This window comes from Mastigoproctus giganteus, chromosome 5 (assembly GCF_048544385.1).
Source record: "Mastigoproctus giganteus isolate SK-2022 chromosome 5, ASM4854438v1, whole genome shotgun sequence".
Taxonomy (NCBI): Eukaryota; Metazoa; Arthropoda; class Arachnida; order Uropygi; family Thelyphonidae; genus Mastigoproctus; species Mastigoproctus giganteus.
Genome location: NC_143579.1, coordinates 2,507,417 through 2,528,403, shown reverse-complemented (window position 1 = coordinate 2,528,403; position 20,987 = coordinate 2,507,417). Strand labels below are relative to the sequence as shown.

At 39.6% G+C, this 20,987-nt stretch overlaps 1 protein-coding gene across 2 annotated transcripts in view; it reads left to right on the top strand.

Moving 5' to 3' along the window:
- Positions 1-20,987, top strand: part of Mer (ezrin/radixin/moesin family protein merlin) — a 514,590-nt gene that overhangs the window by 1,935 nt on the left and 491,668 nt on the right. The window contains exon 2 of one of the 2 annotated variants that reach the window (XM_090373043.1): positions 11,241-11,369. The exons of the other annotated variant lie outside the window; for it this stretch is intronic. Within the exon in view, the coding sequence (XP_090229169.1) occupies positions 11,241-11,369 (129 nt within the window). The remainder of the gene's footprint in view (positions 1-11,240; positions 11,370-20,987) is intronic. 2 annotated transcript variants of the gene reach the window in all.

Genomic DNA, 20,987 nt, shown 5'->3' with positions numbered 1-20,987 from the left:
GTTGGGTGCTGCTGCCCCAAATCCTGGCTTTTGTGGCAATACATTTCTAGACGATTTCAAGAACAAATGACAAAAAAAAAAAAAAAAAAAAAACCGGACAAGAAACAAAAATTCACACCACATGCAACCACTGATTCTTTTCGCCAGAACATTACTAGACAATTTTTACCTCTACGTCTTGGATGCTTGATAAAATCTGCTGAGGAAGAAACTGATCTGACAGGTGAAGAAATGTTTGAAAAGTGCCACTGGGATCCTCCATGCACAGTTGTCAGAGAGAGAGAGAGAGATTTTCTAAAAGTTACTAAACAATTACCCCCAGGCAGGGGCAGGCTGTCCCAGGAGTACACTGCACCAGGGTGCCAAAGTTAAAGCGGTGCGTGAAAACCTGAAAATGACATACACGTATGAATAAAATTTTGAAGAGGAGCACCCATATGCAGTACGTCAGCTAAATTTCAATTGCTAATTCTCAGTTCATTTGCTTAATTTATCTAAATTTTTTTTGCAGTGGGATCATTGGCTCATTATGATCACTTGGGGGTCTGTGCAAAATAAATGTGAGGAAATATATACTGTACTACATTTTCATTTCGAAGTAATCAAACAGATACTTATAATTAAAATACACATAATAATTATCAGATATTAATTTTATTTGTAAAATAATCAGAGAAGTTTACCTAAATATAATACATAGAACACTTCCGTATGATATGCTCCAGAAATTAAAACGAAAAAATTGAAAAACTTATATTGGAGTAACAAATAATTAAAAATCAATTTAATGCAATTAAAAATAGGAAAATTAAAAGAATTTTAACGAAAAAATTGCAAAACGATTTTCCTTCCTGAAGCTGACAACGCTTTTCGACTATATGTAGTGATCACAGGAATGAAAATTACCGAATAGTGTTGTGCATGAAACTTAAATGCCGACCGGGCTAGTCAGGTGGGTAAAGTGCCTGCCTGGCAACCCAAAGGTCGCGGGTTCGAATCCCGGCTCGGGCTTGGATCAGAGTAAATGCAAAAACTTTGGGAGGTGCATTATGGCTACAGAAACTGATGCACTAACAACAAAAAAACAAAAAACAAAAAAAAAAAAAAAACTTAAATAGGAATTATTAGTCTTTGTGCATGCACGTAAAAGCCCATGAATCGTAGATCAGATATAGCCGATGAACATTAACAGAATTTCTATGTAATTTAATTTCTACGGTTTCTGAAATTAATAGTTGCGTATAATTACGTTGGACACTAAGTATTTTAAATGCCGACCGGGCTAGCTGGGTGGGTAAAGTGCCTGCCTGGCAACCCAAAGGTCGCGTGTTTGAATCGTGCCTCGGGCTTGAATCAGAGTAAATGCAAAATTTTGGGAGGTGCATTATGGCTACAGAAACTGATGTGCAACAACTAACAACAAAAAAACTTAAATGGGGATTATTAGTCTTCGCACATGCACGTAAAAGCCCACGAATTGGAGATCAGGTATGGCTGACGAACATTAACAGAATTTCCATGTAATTTAATATCTACGGTTTCTGAAATTAATAGTTGCGTATAATTACGTTGGACACTAAGTATTTTGGCCTTGTTAAATAAAAAAGTATGTTTTTCGTTAACGGTGTGAAAGACTAATTCTGAAGCTGCTGAGTGAGAAGCATGAACTGAGGCCACATGTTGATTAACACAAATATTCAAAGGAAAGGTATTACAGCTCTGGTTCATACTATCTATTTGATTTAATGAACTGTGCATTATACATTAACTTTCCTTGCTTTCTTATCTGCAAACTATCTATTATATAATCATAATTAATTTGAAGTATTATTTGATTTTTAATGCACAATATCACTAAATTACTTAATTTCTCATTTTACAGTGAATTTCTTAAATTATTTTTTACTCTTCTTAACATGGAAAATGAACTTTCTTCATAATTTTAAATCCTCTTTGAATCACTACATATGTTTCCATTGGCATGCTTAATTTCTCAGTCATGGAAAAATGAAGAAATTGAACTATCTCATCTCTAAACAAAATCCCATTAATGTGATCTTTATAGTTATGAATTAATTTATCAGTACAATTATCATAAACATTTGGTGATGTATCAACTAAATTTAAATTTGTAATAGGTGCAAATTGCCCTAAGACATCCTCATACACTTTAATGTGTCTTTTAATTACCAATAGTAAATTATGACATATTACATTAAGGCAACTCACAATAAATAATTTTTTGCCAGTTAATATTTCCTTGTTCCTGTTTCCTCCAATTTCATAATCTATACAGAACATTGTCTTGTTGAAAGAGTCCAGTGCCAACTAGATATACAGTCACCATGTAGGGCAAAACGTGCTTTAAAACAATGAGAATATGGTGGTGAGTGTTTGTTCAATGGAGATTAACATTAGCATTAGTAGAGACATATGATGCAAGAAAGCAAGCTAATGCATCATCAGCCAAACAAAAAAAAAAAAAAAAAATGCTCAAATTTGACCCCTCCGTTTGTTCCAAATATCTGTTCTAGCTAAGCCTTAAATTTATTTAGGCTATCAATTTCCACAACAAGGAATGGAAGTCTGTTCCATCAACCAACTACCGCTGGCTAAAGGCAACTTTCTGCACATCTATCCTACATCTGTCTTTCCTCAATTTGAATTTGTAATACTATTTGTACGATTTGACTATTGTACAAATTGGAGCAGAATGGTATTAAGGGTAAGTTGCTACAATGGATAAATGGATGGTTAAGTGGGAGAAGACAGAAGGTGGTAATCAATGGGTGCTGCTCTTCGTTGACTAATGTTATTAGTGGAGTCCAAAAGGGTTCGGTGTTAGGTCCACTGTTGTATTGTATATTTATCACTGATATTGATGAAGGTATATCAGGCTTAATGGCGAAGTTTGCAGATGATAGAAAGGTTGGCAGGGTTGTTAATGGCAGTGTGCTACTGCAACAGGATTTAGATAATTTGGGCAGATGGGCCAAGAAGTGGCAACTGAAGTTTAACCTTTACAAATGCAAAGTACTGCATATGGTTAGAAGTAATCCCAGAGAAACGTACCAACTATGTAGTACTACACTTAAAGTGGTAGAAAATGAAAAAGACCTGGGAGTAATTGTGCAGTCAGATATGAAGTTTTCTGAGCAATGCAGAGAGGCTGCCAGGGCAGGTCATGGGGTTTGTCAATGATATATAGGAATTTTGCTAGCAGGGAAAAGGAGGTGATCGTCCCTCTGTATAAGGCAATGGTCAGGCCACACGTTAGTGGAGTTGAGTACTGCGTACAGGTCTAGAGGCCTCATTTTAGGAAGGATGTAGATTTGCTTGAGCATGTACAGAGAAGGGCAACAAGATTAGTGAGGGGAATGAAGGGATCCTCTTACCAAGAGAGGCTTAAGTTCTGCAAATTGCAGTGGCTGGAGACTAGGCACCTGTGCGGTGATCTGATTGAGGTGTATAAGGCCTTGAATGGGTTGAGCACGCTGAATTCTGATGGGATCCTTCCACTTGTTCAGATTACGAACCTAAGGGGGCATAAATTCAAATTCAGAAAGGACAGATGGAGAATAGATGTGCGGAAATTTGCCTTTAGCCAGCGAGTGGTTAATTGCTGGAACAAATTTCCATCTATCGTTGTGGAAGTTGATAGGTTGAATAAATTTAAGGAGGAACTGGACAGGCATTTGGAGGGAATGGTGTAATTTTTTTTTTTTTTGGCTGATGTTGCATAAGCTTATACACTTGCTTTCTTGCATCATATGCCACTGCTACTACCTGTCTTTCCTCAATTTGAATTTATGCCCTCTCAGGTGATTATTATGAGCAAGAGAACGAATGCCATCAGCATTGAGCGTGCTCAAACCATTTAAGGCTTTATACACCTCAATCAGATCACCTCGCAGGTGCCTAGTCTGCAGACACTAATTTTGCAAAACTTAAGCCCTTCTCTGTAAGAGCAACCCTTTGTTCTGTTCATTAATCTTGTTGCCCTTCTCTGTACTTGTTCCAACAACTCTACATCCTTCTTAAAATGAGGCCACCAGACATGTATACTGTACTCAAGGTGTGGACTGACCATTGTCTTATACAAGGGGTTAATCACCTTGCCCTGCTAGAAATATTCATGTATATCATTGACAATATGCCATGAGCTACCCTTGCAGACTGTCTGAACTGGCCAGTAAACTTCATATCTGCCTGCACAATTACCCCCAAGCCCTTTTCGTTCTCTACCACTATCAGTGTAGTATCACAGAGTTGATATGTTACTCTGGGATTACTGCTTCCCATATGTAGTATGTTACATTTGTCAGTGTTAAGCTTCAGTTGCCACCTCTCTCTCTCTCAGCCTATCTGCTTAACTTTTATAGATCATGTTGCATCAGTGTACTGTCATTAGTGTCATTAACAACCCTGCCCATCTTCATATCATTTTCAAACTTGAACATTAAACCAGATATACCATCATCAATATCATTAATGAATACAGAAAACAACAATGGATCCAACATTGAACCCCGGGGGACTCCACTAATAACATTAGCCCACGAAGAGCAGTGTCCATTGATTACCACTCTCTGTCTTCTTCCACTCCAACCATCCCTTTATGCATAGCAGCAATTTGCCTCCAATGCCATACTGCTCCAATTAGTTCAGCAGTCTTCCATGTGCAACAGTATCAAAAGCCTTTCTAAGATGCAAATCTATGATATCAAAATTATTCTTTGCATCTATTTCCTTTTTGACCACATCATGGTATCTAATCAAATTGGTCAAACAAGACTTCCCCTTTACAAATCCATGCTTGTCCGAGCTATAACTGAAGTCTTGTCTAGATGATCCTGCAGTGCTTCTTTAACCACTGCCTCCATTTATTTTACTGGAACAGAAGTTAAACTAACAGGTCTGTTTTTACCTGTGTCACCCTTTGATCCTCCTTTGTGAATTGGGGTCAGATTTGGACATCTCCAGTCCATGGGTACCTTCTCTGAGTCCAAGGAAGCTCTCATAATTATGGCTAAGCGTTTGCGTACTTCATTTTCTGCCTTCTTTAATATAACTGGATAGATTCCATCCACACCAAATGCCTTCCTTTTGTTGATCTTCAACAATTTCTCTTACACTTTGTTCTCAGTTATTACAAAATCATCTAGCTCACTGCCAGAGTTTAATTGACCTCTGGCATACCCCTCCCTGAATAACTCCTGATGTGTGAATGTATGTAGATGCAAAAATACTCGTTTAGTTTGTTAGCTACCTGAGCAGGATCATCAACAATTGAACTATCGATAGCAAGTGGATCAATCTGATTCATGCTCTTCCTTCTTGTTTACATAAGTAAAGAATTCTGCTGTTTTTCTTTGCTTCCTTTGATAAAGATTTCATGTAATCAGCCTTTGAGTGCCTAACCTCCTTTGTAACTTGGTTACAGACAAACTTATAGCTAATAATAATTGTAATAATAATAATTACTGAAGGATTACTTCGAGAATAACACAGCACCATTCCACCAGGCCGTAAGGAAGATAGATAAGTGATATACCCCACTTAACATATGCAAGTAACCCCCACCCACCCAGATGGCATAAGAAAGAAAGTTAGAAAGATGGTCAAAGAAGACACTCCGTGGCAGACACTACAATGACCTCCATCAAGGTCCTATGAATAACATTGCTTCCAATGCATGTCTCACAAGCGGGATGCTGTTCCCCGAGACTGAAGGATTCATGTTGGCCATCCAAGACCAGGCAATCAACACCAGAAACTATAGAAAATACATTGTAAAGGAGCCCGGAATGTCAAATGACACATGTCAACGATGTCACCTTGGCCTCATAAACAATCCAACACATCACTGCGGGGTTGCAAGGTGATCACCCAAACTGAGGACACTCATAGACACTACCAGGTAGCCAGAATAATACATCAGAAGCTAGCGAGGAAATACCAGTTGACCAAAGAAAGTGTACCATACTACAAGTACGAACCTCAGGCAGTACTAGAGACCCGAACCCACAAGCTGTACTGTGACCGCGCCATAATGAATAAGACCAGACCGGATATAACCCTTGTGGACAAGATGGAAAAGGCTACCTACCTGATTGACATAGCGGTGCCCAACACTAACAATGTCCAGAAAACTCATGAGGAAAAAATTAGAAGTACACGAACCTGAGACATGAAGTCAAGGAGATGTGGCATATGCAAGAAGTATCGACCATCCCGATCATCGTGTCAACAACCGGTATGGTACGAAAGACTCTACATAGCAGCCTAGCAGCAATAGGTCTCCCAGAGAACACCTACAAGGAACTCCAGAAGTTTGCAGTCCTGAACGCCTATAGGATAGTCAGAGATTTCACACCAGACATTACAAGCACCCTGCGTACTTGGTAGCAGTACCCGTCACTGAGTGGAATCCCCCAATCAAGGAGAAATAATATAAGAGCAACAACAACAATAATAATAAGGGGCACAATGGCCCAGTGGTTAAGACACTGGACCACCAGCCTGATGGAGCAGGGCTCGAATCCCGCCTTAGTGGAAGTGAGCTTGGCTCGCTTAATAGACGCTGGGAGACTGATATATTAATAATATTAAATGATGATAAAAAAAAAAAAATCGCAAAAGTTGCTCATTAGACTTATCTTCCCCAAGGCTGGAGTGACAGCTGAGGCAGATAGTGGCACCATCTGGTGTCACTCACGAGAACTAAATAAAATAAAAACTGCTGGACATAAGCTGAAGCTAAACAAGTTCACCTCCATAGATGGATGATGTCTCAGATAAATATTATTCATACTGCATCGAGTGTGGCACAGGATAAAGTCACTTCCGTTCAGGCCTTAGGCAGAGGGGTTGGCTCGGAAAGCTGAAGACAGTCTCTCAAGCAAGACAGTAGAGCAAGTGGCACTGACCCCCATAAGGCTACCACAAGAGAAGGGCAAGACCATCCAGCCCCACCAACTGGAAGTGCTTTCCGCACAACTGAGCTAGTGACCACCCAGGAAGGAAGAAAACAGCAACACATGAAATGGAGCATTGAAATGAATACCTACATCATGCAAGCATACAATGAAATAACCAGGCTAGAGACCGATATGACAATGTACAAGTTGCAACTACATACCAAAGTGGTTGGAACGATACCTAGATATTCAGGTCACAAAGAACCTAATAGCTCCTGCTATCTTGGCAAAATTCAAGCAGGATGTGGGCGATTAACTACAAAGCACAAAGAATATGGTCAATATGGAACCAGAGGAGGAACAGCAAGAAGAATTACAACCCAGAATAGCTGAAGTGGAAAGAGATGAAGTAATGATATCCAGAATAGAAGACGAATGGAAGAAATCCCTAACAGAATTCGAAGGAATGGACCCCACAAGATTTTAGTTGTCCTCTAGGCAGAGGCCAACTAAAATCCTGTGGAGAGTAACAGACCACCTCAATCGGCAAATAATGCCATATTACCTTGGCAACAATGGTGCAATGTTGGAGGCTATCCACACAGCCGTATACTGTGCTGCCATAGCAGCTACTAGGATTAATGGAAAAGAAATGAGAGACCAGCAGCAGAAGAACTGAAAACAGAAGGAATCGCCAGCTTGGGAAAGAAGACTTCAGCAGAAGATAGAAGAATTAAGAGTCAAGATAGTTCAGTTGACCCAGTACCAACAGGGCAATAGAAGTAAGAAATTGATTGGAAAGGTGAAGAGCATCCTCAAGAGAGACAGCGTCCACAGCAAACAAGAGACCAGAAATCACTTGGACACACTGAAGTAGAACCTCCTTGCACTCAGCAAGAGACTACACCGATACAAAGAGAGCTCCCAGAGGAAAATAAACAACCGAATCTTCGATGAGGACCAAAGAGCCTTCTACAGGAAACTGGGCGAAGATGAGAAAGCAGGAAACAGACCACCCTAGAAGAAGATAGAGGTATTCTGGTGAAATAATTGGAGCAGTGAAGTATGACATAACAGCAGAGCACCCTGGATAGAAGTAAAATGGAAAAAAACCAAGGACATACAAGAGATGAGAGAGTGGGAGATTCGAGAAGAAGTAAAACAATCAATCAGGAACACCCACAACTGGCGAACCCCAGGAATTGATAACATCCACAACTTCTGGTACAAGAAGCTCACCTGCACGCACACAGGCACCTAGCAGAGCAGTTCACTCAAATGATAAGGCACAAAGAGACAATCCCTAAGTTTCTCACTGAAGGAGTCACATATCTGAAACCTAAAGACGAAGATACAAGAAACCCGGCAAAATACAGGCCAATCACCTGCCTCCCAACCAACAAGATATCAGACCACTTAGTCTGATAATGGCCGAACAGCAGAATGGATGCAAGCGGAGGAGCAAAGGATGCAAGGAGCAATTAACCATAGATGCCATAGTTATGGAGCAAGCCTACAAGAAGCACCGCAACCTATGCATGGCCTGCATTGATTACCGCAAGGCCTTTGACTCCGTACCTCATGGCTGGCTAATAGAGACCCTGAAGATCTACAAGGCCAATCTGATAGTGACAAACTTCCTAGGAGCAGCAATGGCGAAATGGAATACCACCATTAAGGTTGAGAACATCACAATCAGGCCAATCCCCGTTAGAAGAGGAATCTTTCAGGGAGATGCTCTGAGACCACTGTGGTTCTGTCTAGCACTCAACTCGCTATCCACCATGCTTAACGGTAGCAAGTATGGATATAATCTCAAAGAAGGAATAAAGAACCTGTACACCCTCACCTGATGTATATGGATAACATCAAGCTCTACACGGCAACTGAGAAACAACTCCAGCAACTACTCCGGATCACTGAAGAATTTAGCGAGGACGTCAGAATGGAATTTGGTCTAGACAAATGCAAGACCCACACACTGCACCAGGGAAAATTAGTTGGCCGAAACTACCAGCTGCTGACTGGCAAAGAGATCGAAGCTATGACAGAAGGAGAGATCTACAAATACCTAGGGATGATGCAAGCTCAGCAGTTAGAGCACAAGGAAATCAAGAAGTGCCTGACTGAAAAATATCATCAGAGACTCAGAAGCCTGCTGAAAGCAAAATTGAACAGAGGGAACACAGTTAAAGCCATAAACACCTATGCAGCTCCAGTACTAACATACACCTTCGGGGTCATAGATTGGACTAACACGAGCTAGAAGATATCATGCGAAAGACAAGGACATTGATGACCAAAAGCCGCCAACAGACGTGTCCAATTTATGTCTCCTCGTGTGCATAGTCGAGAATGACTATGCACACGAGGGGACATAAATTCAAAATGAGGAAGGATGGTTTCAGAATTGATGTGCGGAAGTTCCAGCAATCAACTACCTGTTGGCTTCAGCCAACAGGTAGTTGATTGCTGGAACAAGCTTACATCCGTTATAGAAGTGGATAGTTTGAATAAATTCAAGGTAGAACTAGACAAAGTATTGGAGTTGGGGAATGGATAACTGAAATTGGATTTTTTAATTTTTTTTTTGCTTGGTTCATGCCATTTGAGCTTATTTTCTTACATCATTTGCCTCTACTAATATTAATTTAATATTAGTATTAGTCACATAGTGCAAAGAAAGTCACCAACCTTTGCTGCACTGGCTAAAAAAAAATAAATAAATAATAAAAATATAAAAATAAATCTGTATAAAATAACTATACCTTTGAATTTCTCCAAGCTGCCAGTTTCCAGAGGTAACTTATTTGAGTAATTAGCAGTACACTGGCTAAAAGAAAACTTCCTACAGTCCAGTTTAAATCCCTTTTTCTTTTGAATTTATAGACTATAGTTTTGGAATCATCTATAATGGCAATAATTTTGTCTTCATTTTACTTTCCTTCTCTCACAGCCTTAGAGACTTCAATCTGGTCCTCTCTAAGGTGCCTAGTTACCAAGCCTTATATATTTGAAGTTTTTCTTCATATCTATCCTTTTGTGAATCTCATCAAGAGGGTTTGAATCCTTTCAAGAAGTTCACTGTCTTTCTTTTGGATGCAGTCTCCCTACTTGGACCCAGTATTCCAAGTGTGTAGTCTTGTAATTTAAACAGTTATCGTTTGTGTGGAACTGCATAAAGAGCTATAATGAAATCTCAGTATATGATAAAATTATATTTTACATTTAGTTCATTTGTGACTACTTCATAGTAGTTAATCAGATTGATTAGGCAAGATCTGTCCTTAACACACCGACTGTGCTTTCCAGATGGGTAAAGTACCTGCCTGGCAACCCAAGGGTCAGGGGTTCGAATCTCACCTTGGGCTTGGATCAGAGTAGAAAATGCAAAAACATTGGGAGATGCATTATGGCCACAGAAGCCGATGCGCCAACAACTAAGGAAAAAAAAAAAAAAAAAAGTCCTTAACAGATTCCTGCTATGATGTATAACTGTATTCCTCTCAAGATGTCCTGCATTACTTCTTTAAGTATTTACTCCATTATTTTCCCTGGCACATAAGCCAGGCTTAGTCTGTAATTACTCACTTCTCCCTTTGAACCCAATTTGTGAATGGGAAGAATCTTTTTATATCCCCAGCCTGTAAGAAACTCTCTGTATCCAAGAATGCTTTAATAATTATGGTTAAAGGTTTACCTCTTTTGCTGCTGCTTTTAATAAAATTGAATGGGTTCCTTCATCTCCAGATTCACTATTTTAGCATTAACAATTTCTCTTTCAGTTATTGTAAAAGCATTTAACCATCACTCAGACTTGGATATACCTCTGATGGCTCTATCTCTAAAAATCTTCTTTGTATGTGGCATATTCTGAATTTCTACCACATTGTATGTCTTATATTAGACTTGTTGTCATTACAAAACATTAGCATGTTGAAGCAAGAACAGTGAACAGCAGACTAAGTGTGGTAAACTTGGTGAAGGGTGAAAGGATCTGGGTATTGCACATGACTAAGAAGCTGGAACATTAAATTTTTTGAATGTTCAGATGGACTACTGGCTTTTTAATATCAAATATGTATATACTTTATCATATACATATTTGAGTGTATATGATAAAATTAAAAAAAAAAAAAAAAGAAAATTCTCTCGAGTTATTTTTAGTATAGAAGAGTTTTAATGCGGAAAATAAAATCTTTTCATCTAAGGTTTAGGGGGCCCTTAATATCATTTACAGTATACATTTTAGTAAATTGTTGGCATTAAAAACTGTTTTATATCTTCAGGCACTAAATTCTTTTATGCTTTCACTTTCAGTTTAAAGCAAATGGACGAGACTTGTTTGATCTGGTATGTCGAACAATAGGTTTGAGAGAATTGTGGTATTTTGGTTTGCAGTTTGTCGATTCAAAAGGTTTTGTTGCCTGGTTGAAGCTTGATAAAAAAGTAAGTGTAAATAACTTTTGATTTTAGTAGTAGTAGTGGCATGTGATGCAAGAAAGCAAGTGTATGAGCTTATGCAGCATCAGCCAAAAAAAAAAAAAAAAAATTCACACCATTCCCTCCAAATGCCTGTTCAGTTCCTCCTTAAATTTATTTAACCTACCAACTACAACGACAGATGGAAGTTTGTTCCAGCAATTAACCACCTGCTAAAGGCTAAAGGCAAATTTCCGCACATCTATTCTACATCTGTCTTTTCTTAATTTGAATTTATGCCCCCTTAGGTTCGTAATCTGAACAAGTGGAAGGATCCCATCACAATTCAGCTTGCTCAATCCATTCAACTTCCTACAGATCACCGCGCAGGTGCCTAGTCCCCAGCCACTGCAATTTGTAGAACTTATCTCTCCTGGTAGGAGAATCCCTTCATTCCCCTCACCAATCTTGTTGCCCTTCTCTGTACATGCTCAAGCAAATCTACATCTTTCCTAAAATGAGGCCTCCAGACCTGTACGCAGTACTCAAGGCGTGGCCTGACCATTGCCTTATACAGAGGGACAATCACCTCCTTTTCCCTGCTGGCAAAATTCCTATATATCATTGACAAACCCCATGACCTGCCCTGGCAGCCTGTCTGCATTGCTCAGAAAACTTCATATCTGACTGCACAATTACTCCCAGGTCTTTTTCATTTTCTACCACCTTAAGGGTAGTATCACACAGTTGGTACATTTCTCTTGGGTAACTTCTACCCATATGCAGTACTTTGCATTTGTCAAGGTTAAACTTCAGTTGCCACTTCTTAGCCCATCTGCCCAAATTTTCTAGGTCCTGTTGCAGTAGCACACTGCCATTACTGTCATTAACAACCCTGCCAACCTTCATATCATCTGCAAACTTCGACACTTAGCCTAATATACCTTCATCAATATCATTGATAAATATACAAAACAACAGTGGACCCAACACCAAACCCTGTGGGACTGCACTAATAACATTAGTCCATGAAGAGCAGCACCCATTGATTGCCACCCTCTGTCTTCTCCCACTCAACCATTCTTTTATCCGTTGTAGCAACTTACTCTTAATACCATTCTTCTGCAATTTGTACAATAGTCTTCCATGCCCAACATGGAAGTGTCAAAAGCTTTCCTGAAATCCAAATATATGATATCAAAATTATTTTTTGCATCCAGTTCCCTTGTAACCACATCATAATATCCTATCAAATTTGTCAGACAAGACTTTCCCTTAACAAACCCATGCTGTGTCTGAATTATTGTTGCAGTCTTGTCTAGATGATCCTGCAATGCATCTTTAACCAGTGACTCCATTATTTTACCCAGAACAGAAGTTAAACTAACTGGTCTGTAATTTATTACAGAGCAGTTAGTATTATAGACCTGTAATTTATTATAGGTCCGTTATATTACTCTGTATAACACACAAATATGACAAATTCAAGGTTGCTGTTCTTATTGGACATCTGCTTCATTCAAGTCATTTCTTACTAAATCAGTGCATAGATAATTATATCAATCTGACATGTTGAACCCTTTATCAAAGAGAATATTACTATTATTATTTAAAAAACCCAAAAAAAGCCCTAACCTTTTTCTGCTTTATGGGATTTGTTTCACCCCACGATGGGTACTGAGACTAAGTGCATGGGGTGGTTGGTTGTGTGTGGTTACTATTGTTATTATTATTTACCGTTGGTTGAAGAACTCTCTTGCTATCCTACAGGTGTTCAGGATTGTGGCTTTCTGGAGTTTCACATAAGTGTTCTCTGGGAGGCATATTGCTGCTAGGTTCTTATGAATGCTCTTCAGCACCATGCTGGTGGTTGATATGGTGATTGGGATACTTATTACTTGTTCCATGGTGATTGGGATGCTTATTACTTGTTTAAGCCACTTTTATTTGACTTAGTAATAGTAATAGTCACTTAGTGCAAGGAAGCCACAGGCTTTTGCTACTCTTGCTGAAAAAAAAAAAAAAAAAAAAAAAACCACAAAAGAGTAGATAAGAAAATACAAATTATTTCCTTCCCTCCTCACATAGGTAACTCTCCAGTTGACTTTTGAATTTATTCAAACTATCAGCTCAACTACCTGTGAAGGAGACCTGTTCCAGCAGTCAATGCACTCACTGGCTAAAAGAAAACTTCCTACAATCTACAACCTAACCTTCTCCTATAATTTAGGCCCCCAAGTTCTGGAATTCTCTAAAACAGTGAAAATTCTGCCTTCATTCATTTTACTAACCACTGAGTCTCATAAACCTTGATCAGGTCATCTCTGAGGAGTCTGGTTGCCATGCTCTGTAGCCCACATATTCAGTTTTTCCTCATACGGTTGCCCTTTTGCCAATCTCACCATATAAGTTGCCTGCCTTTTGGACCATTTTAAGAATCTCAATGTTTGTTTTCAAAACAAGGTTTCCATACTTGAATATGGTATTCCAAATGTGGACTTTCAATTTCCTTATATAGTGGGACTATTACCTTCATATCTCTACAGGATAATGTTCGTTAATTCATCAATAGGACACCATGAGCTTTCATGACTTTCAGAAAATTTCATCTCTGTCTGTATTATAACTCCCAGATCCTTTTCTTCTTATACTGTTTTTAATACATCCCCATCAAGTGTATAATTTATTTTGTGGTTGCTGTTCCCCAAGTGTAAGACCTGTAGTTGCCACTTTTCTGACCATTCTTGCAGCCTGTTGAGGTCATCCTGAAGGAGTGCTGTTTGGTACTGATCATTAATTACTCTACCAATCTTTGTCATCTGCAAATTTCGACATTGAACCTTCTATCCTGTCATCAATGTAGTTTTTGAAAATCAGAAGCAACAGTGGTCCAGGAACTGATCCTTGGAGAGCCCCACTTCTGACTTTACACCAATCTGAAGAATATCCATTAATCACAACTCTGTGCCTTCTGCCCTGTAGCCACTGAGCAATCCATCTTAGAATTTTTCCAAGAATGCCAACATGCTCCAGCTTACTGAGTCATGATAGACTGAGTCAGATACCTTGCTAAAATCCAAATAAACTGTGTTGAAATTGTTCCCTACATCCAGCTCATGAGTAGTGCCAAAATAGTTTATTAGTTTAGTTAAACATGATTTTCCCTTAACAAAACCATGTTGTGTATTATTCAGAATGCCATATTTTTCTGAATGTCCCTTCTAAGATTTTCCCTACCACTGAAATCAAACTAACTGGCTGCAGTTACCAACTTTGATCTTAGAACCACCTTTATATGCTGTTGTTACATTGCCAATCCAAAAATACTCTCATAATTAACTTCATTGGTTCAATACACTCCCTGGTGGCTGCCCTCAAAATTACTGGGTATATTCTATCAATTCCAGGAGCCTTACTTGCCTTTATACTTGAAAGTTTTTCTTAAACAGTCATCTGTAATTTCAAAACCATTAATTTCATGTGAATTGAAGCACTCAGACATCCTGTTTTCGGTCTGAGTATTTCCTGATCTTTTTCCCCGTATGTTTTCTTCAGAGGTTGCTGGTGTTGGGCTCTGCTATGTTGATCAAGTAGGTAACCATTTCCTTCTTGTTGATAAGGATTATGTATAATCTGTTGTGCAAGATCTTCTTTATCTGTTATTATGGCATGGTCCCAGTATAGAGTTTGAGTAGGGGATCACTAGTATGGCCCAGGGCTATTACTTGTAATATGGTAAACTTTCTTTGATCAGCTGGTATTCTTGGGCTGTCTTCTGATTTATTATTCTGACTATCTGGTCGTGTCTGTGAGTGTACTCCATCTGGGTGATTACCCTGCATCCTGCTGTGATGTGCTGGATTGTTTCTGGGACCAGATGACATCATTACTCTTGGGTTACTCTTGGAGGCCTTGGTGATGTAGTTCCCGGTGTTGATTACCTGGTCTTGGATGGCGAGCATGAATCCTTTGGTCTTGGGGAAAAGCCTTCCACTTGGAGTGTCTTCTTCGCCCATCTTTCTGTCTTTGTTTTTTTTGTCTGTCTGTCTGTGTAGTGTGGTGTCTTGTTGAGGTACAGTGTTGTGTGCCATTTGTCTATCTTTCTTATGACTTGGTAGATTGGTGATGTATTTTTCTGGAAGTAATCCGGGTTCTTGTCTTCTCTTGTTCAGTGAGGTCAGTCAATCCCCTCCCTCCTTCTTTACTGGTCATGATCTCAACCGCTGACTTTGGGTGGTGTTGGCAGTTCTTGGTCATCATTATTCTAGTTGATCTCATAATCTCCTCCAGCTCAGTGTCAGTCCAATCTGTGATCCCAAAGGACTACATTAGTATTGAGACTGCATATTTATGGCAGTGATTGTGAGCCCACCATTAAGCTTTGATTTTAGCAGGCTTCTCAGTCTCTGGTGGTATTTCTCAGTCAGGTGGGCCTTGACCTCATGTTCTAAGGTCTCTTCCCCCCCCCCCCGTCATGGCTTAAATCTCTTCACCAGTCTTCAGCTGGTGAAGAGATTTAAGTTTTTTGTTAAAAACTTAAATCTCTTCACCAGAACTAAAACTACTTAAATCTCTTTGTGAAGAGATTTAAGTAGTTTTGACAGATGCAGTCCATGGGTCTTGCATTTGTCTAGGCCAAATTGCATTATGACATAAGTGCTGAACTCTTTGGTGGTCTGGAGTAGCTGTTGGAGTTGATGCATGCAGCATAGAGCTTGATATCATCCATCAAGGTGAGAGAGGGTATACAGGTTTTTCCTCCTTTCTTTAAAGGTATATCTATACTTGCCATTATTGATCAAGGTGGACACGGTGGTTGGGTGCTAGACAAAATGATAGTGTGCTCAGGGCATCTCCCCGGAAGATTCCTTTTCTGTTGTGGATCGACCTGGTCGTGATGATCTTGACCTTGATTGTGGCCCTTTATTTCACCATGGTTGCTTTCAAGAAGTGTGTAAGTGTCGAGTTGACTTTGTAGATCTTCAGTGTCTCTAGCAGCCAGCCATGGGGCACAGAGTTGATGCCTTGTGGTAGTTGATGTAGTCCCTGTACAGGTTGTGGTGCTTCTTCTGGACTTGCTCCATAACTGCAGTATCAATGGTCAGTTGCTCCTTGCAACCTTTGCTCTTCTGCTGCTTGGCCATGATGTTCTGGCTCTCCATGTGGTGTGATATCTGCTTAGTTATGCAGCTAGTCAGGATCTTGTACATTGTTGGGAGACAGGTGATTGGTCTTTATTCCACCGGGTTTGTGGTGTCTTTGTCCTTAGCCTTCAGGTAGGTGATTCCTTGAGCCAGAGACCCTGGGATTGTATCAGTGTGCCTTATTATCTGGGTAAACTGCTCGTGCGTGTGTGTGTGTGTGTTTTCTACCAGTAGTTGTGGATTTTATCTATTCCTGGGTTCGCCAGTTGTGGAACTTCCTGATTGACTGTTGTACTTCTTCCTCCCAGAACTCCCTTTCTGTCATCTTGTTATGCTCTTTGTTTTCTTTCTAGTTCTGTTCAAGGGGACATGGCCATTATGGCTGACTTTACTACTCCACAAGTTCCCCAGAACTTCTCAAGTGCTTCCAGGTTGGGTGGGGCTCCATTGCTTTCCTTCTCCTCTTGTCTCAAATTACTGTGAAGGGCTCTCTGCTTTTCATCAAATTATTATTATTATTCATATATTATTTCTCTCTGATTGGGGGGGGTTCCATCCCGTGATGGGTACTACTACCAAGTAGTTGTGGATTACTGTTAGTCATGGAACGTCTGACTATCCTGCAGATCTTCAGAATTGCGACTTTCTAGATTCTTTGTAGGTATTCTCTGAGAGAGAGACCTATTGCTGCTAGGCTATTATGTAGGGTCTTTGGGCCATACTGGTGGTCGACACGATGATCAGGATGGCCATTACTTGTTGCATATGCCACATCTCTTTGACGTCCTCTCTTAGGTTCATCATGTTTTCCTCATAGGTTTTCTGGAGGTTGCCAGTGTTAGACACTGCTATCTCAATCTGATAGATAGCCTTTTCCTTCTTGTTGACAAGGGTAATGTCTCTGTTGTGCAGGATTGTCTTGTCCGACAAGAGTAATGTCCCGTCTGTTGTGCGGGATTATCTTGTCCGTCATTGGCTTGGTCCCAGTACAGCTTGTGGGTTGGGGTCTCTAGTATTGCCTAGGGTTTGTACTTGTAATATGGAACACTTTCTTTGATCAAATGTTATTTCCTTGCAGGCTTCTGATGTATTATCCTGGCTACCTATTCGTGCCTACGAGTGTACTCCATCAGGGTCATCACCTTGAATCCTGCAGTGATGTGTTGAATTGTTTCTGAGGCATGTGTTGACATCAGTGTCAGATTTACATGTGTCATCCAACACTTCAGGATCCTTGGTGATGTATTTTATATAGTTTCTTCTTCTTCTTCTTCTTCTTCTTCTTCATCATCATCACCACCACTGCCATTACTTCCCCAGAACTTCTCAAGTGCTTCCTGGTTGGGTGGGGCTCCATTGCCTTCCTTCTCCTCTTGTCTCAAATTACTGTGAAGGGCTCTCTGCTTTTCATCAAATTATTATTATTATTCATATATTATTTCTCTCTGATTGGGGTTCCACCCCGTGATGGGTACTGCTACCAAGTGCAAGGGTGGTGGTTATGTCTGGTGTTACTGTCAGTCATGGAACGCTCTGACTAACCTGCAGATCTTCAGAATGCAGACAAAAGATATCTTCCAGATTGTGGAATGTCCTGTGCATTATTATCACATTTTGGTTTTAGGTAATGATTTCTCCTCCCATCAAGCCTCTCTTTTGAGAACAGTATAGCTCAAACTAGCTACTTCTGTATCCAGAATCCCATTGTGGAGCTATGTTTCAGTAAGGTTAGACATCAAACTCCAGAGAACAAATTGAGATTATAAGTTTATTGATGTTATTAACTAGACTTCTACAGTTCTGATAGTAGATGTCAAGACTGATGAGATGCATCAAAACTTTTTGATGGTTGGGTAAAAAGTTTTAGAGAAAGGGAGGAAAAGCAAGGGCTAACAGAGCACCATGATTGCTAGCTATCACATCTCTGAGAAGTTTGTGTTCCTGTTGTACATTTTAAAGGGCCTAACAAATAATCCCTGTGGCCAGCATTGAGATTCTAATAATTTACTTTCATCAAAAGTTTTGCAAATCACAAAGAAAGAAGCAAAAGAAGGATGCTTCATTCTTAAAGCACGAGCCTCGACCAGAACTCCAATTTCACCTCTGATAAATTTACTTAGAACTTCTGCCTTCATAGGTGGATTCACTCAGTCAGGAAATAAATAACCTGAATTTACATAGTACTACAGTAAGGTTATTTTTACTACGAAGCAGATGTTCCTTTTGTTCAGATAGCTGTTGTCTGTTGCTTGATCAAGTAAGGTTCTCATTTAGGGATCTATCATTTTTGTACTTAGTTTTATCATCTAGATTCACAACTTCTTCATCCTTCAGAACTTCTTTGCTTATCATAGGATATGGTCTCGTGTTTCCAACAGGCACAACGTTGCAGATGTTTTTATTTTTTATCGAGCTATTCCTTCGTTGTTGCCTCTGTTTTTCTTCTGCTTCCTTATCAATAGATTATTTCTTTCCAGTGGTGGGGATGGTAACTTTTTTAACAGATTTATTATCTGTCTTGCCTGAAGAGGTTAGAGGGCTGTGCTGCCCAGAAGACTGTTGAACTGGGTATTCATTAACTTTGTCAACCCTGGGACAATTGCGCCTACAACCAGAGAGGAGTGGTTATCAACTGAATTGCATGTGTAGTGAGGGCAGATTGAAACTAAGGTGGATTTAGCATTTTTATAAAATTGTAAAAGCTCAGTTGAACTAAGGAACTTCATGAGTTTAGCAGGACTGTCAAGATTCCATAGTTCTCCTTGTTAAATATATCCAAGAGGATATATTTCTATGCATGTATATTTCTCTATGCAAGACTATGATATATTCCCTTATCTCTTGTAACTGCACTTTAATAAGAATGCCTCCTTGTTCAAGATTAGCAAAAGCATCTGCAGAACTGTCTTCAGAGCTCCTTTCAGTTCCTTATATTTTTCTATTTGGTTGGAAGAGTACTATCTTTGGGATTTTCTGTCACTAACTTTGTGCCACATCCTCATTGTTTAGTCAAATCAAGAAGTTCATTGAGTTTATTAATCACATTATCAGATTTGTTTGTTCTTTGTTTGTTCATAAGTTGCTTTATAGCTGTTAGAATTGAATTTCTCAAAGTTGTAGTCTGTTAAGAGCTTGCCATCACTCATGCAGAGTATGTCTTCCAAAGTCAGTAATGGAAGGCCTGATGTAGCTGAATGGTCAGGAGCATGCACCCTTTGAGTGGACCGGGCTTCAAACCCTTAACTCTTAAATGCGGTTGTTTGTATTGATAATTTATTGTAAACTCCACCGACCTGGTGGTCGTGCCAGACTATAAACAAGAGACTTGATATCGATATCATTTACAGTTATTAGACTTATTACCACCCTTACATAGCTCACATTTCCAATTTTTTTTTTTTTCGAGTTTTTTCAGATCCGTGTAAGGAGAACATGACCCGTGGTAATGGGCATAATAGGCTGTACATTCAAGTGCATAGTCACTGTGGTTACTGAAAATAACACAGGTAAGTAATTTATCCATGGTAGAAATGGCAGAAAAAAAAATAATAAAGACAAGTTGCTTTTCTGCTTTACTCCTGTGGGATGTACAAACAATAATTAGCCATGTAGCTTGTCTACTACAAGAAAATGCAGGCAGTTTGTAACAACCCCAGGGTGTTTGTTAAATTAATGTAGGCAAGAAGACTCTAATAACCGACCTTGACTGATCAACACAATGAGAGGAAAGACTCTTTTCTTCCAAACAGTTGTTCACTCTGTACAAATCGCAAATCCGCCCCACCACGGAATATTGTTCCCACATCTGAGGCGGTGTCCTCAAAATCTCACTCTCAGGCTTCCAGATTCCATTCAGAAGAGGGCAGTTAGGTTAATTAATGATTCGTCTCTGACAGTCTCTCTCCACTTGCTGTCTCATAGATGTACTGTTTCTGCTGCATGCCTTTTCTACAGATACTTCCATAAGCATTGTTCTTCTGAATTGGCTTCTATAATTTCCGCTCTCTCTTTCAAAACAGTCCAAACATGTGCCACCACCAGCCAACATCCATTTACTGTCCAACTTCAAACTCACAGAACCAACTTTTCATCTTCCTCGTTTATTCATTTAACTGCCATTTTTTGGAACAACCTTCCTTCATATGTCTTTCCCGAAAATTAGTCTAATGTCGACAGAGTTCAAGTCTAATGTCAACAAATATCTTCTCTCGTCTTCTCAATCTCCAACCCAAGCACGGTACTAAGAAAACAAACACGAGAGGTTCTAATACCTCTCGTGTTTGGAGTTATCGCAATAAAAAAAAAAAAAAAAAACCCAAGCCAACTTCGTGGCAAGCAAAGGGTGGTTTTATAGGTTCAAGCATCGTGCTGGTTTCCAAAACATTAAAGGCGCCAGTGCCAATTCTGCAGCTGTAGAGAAATTGTGATTTGTTCGGAAAAACCCCTTCTAAATCTCCACAGCCCTCAACTTCTGCAGTGGTATGCTTATCAGCTGGAGAAT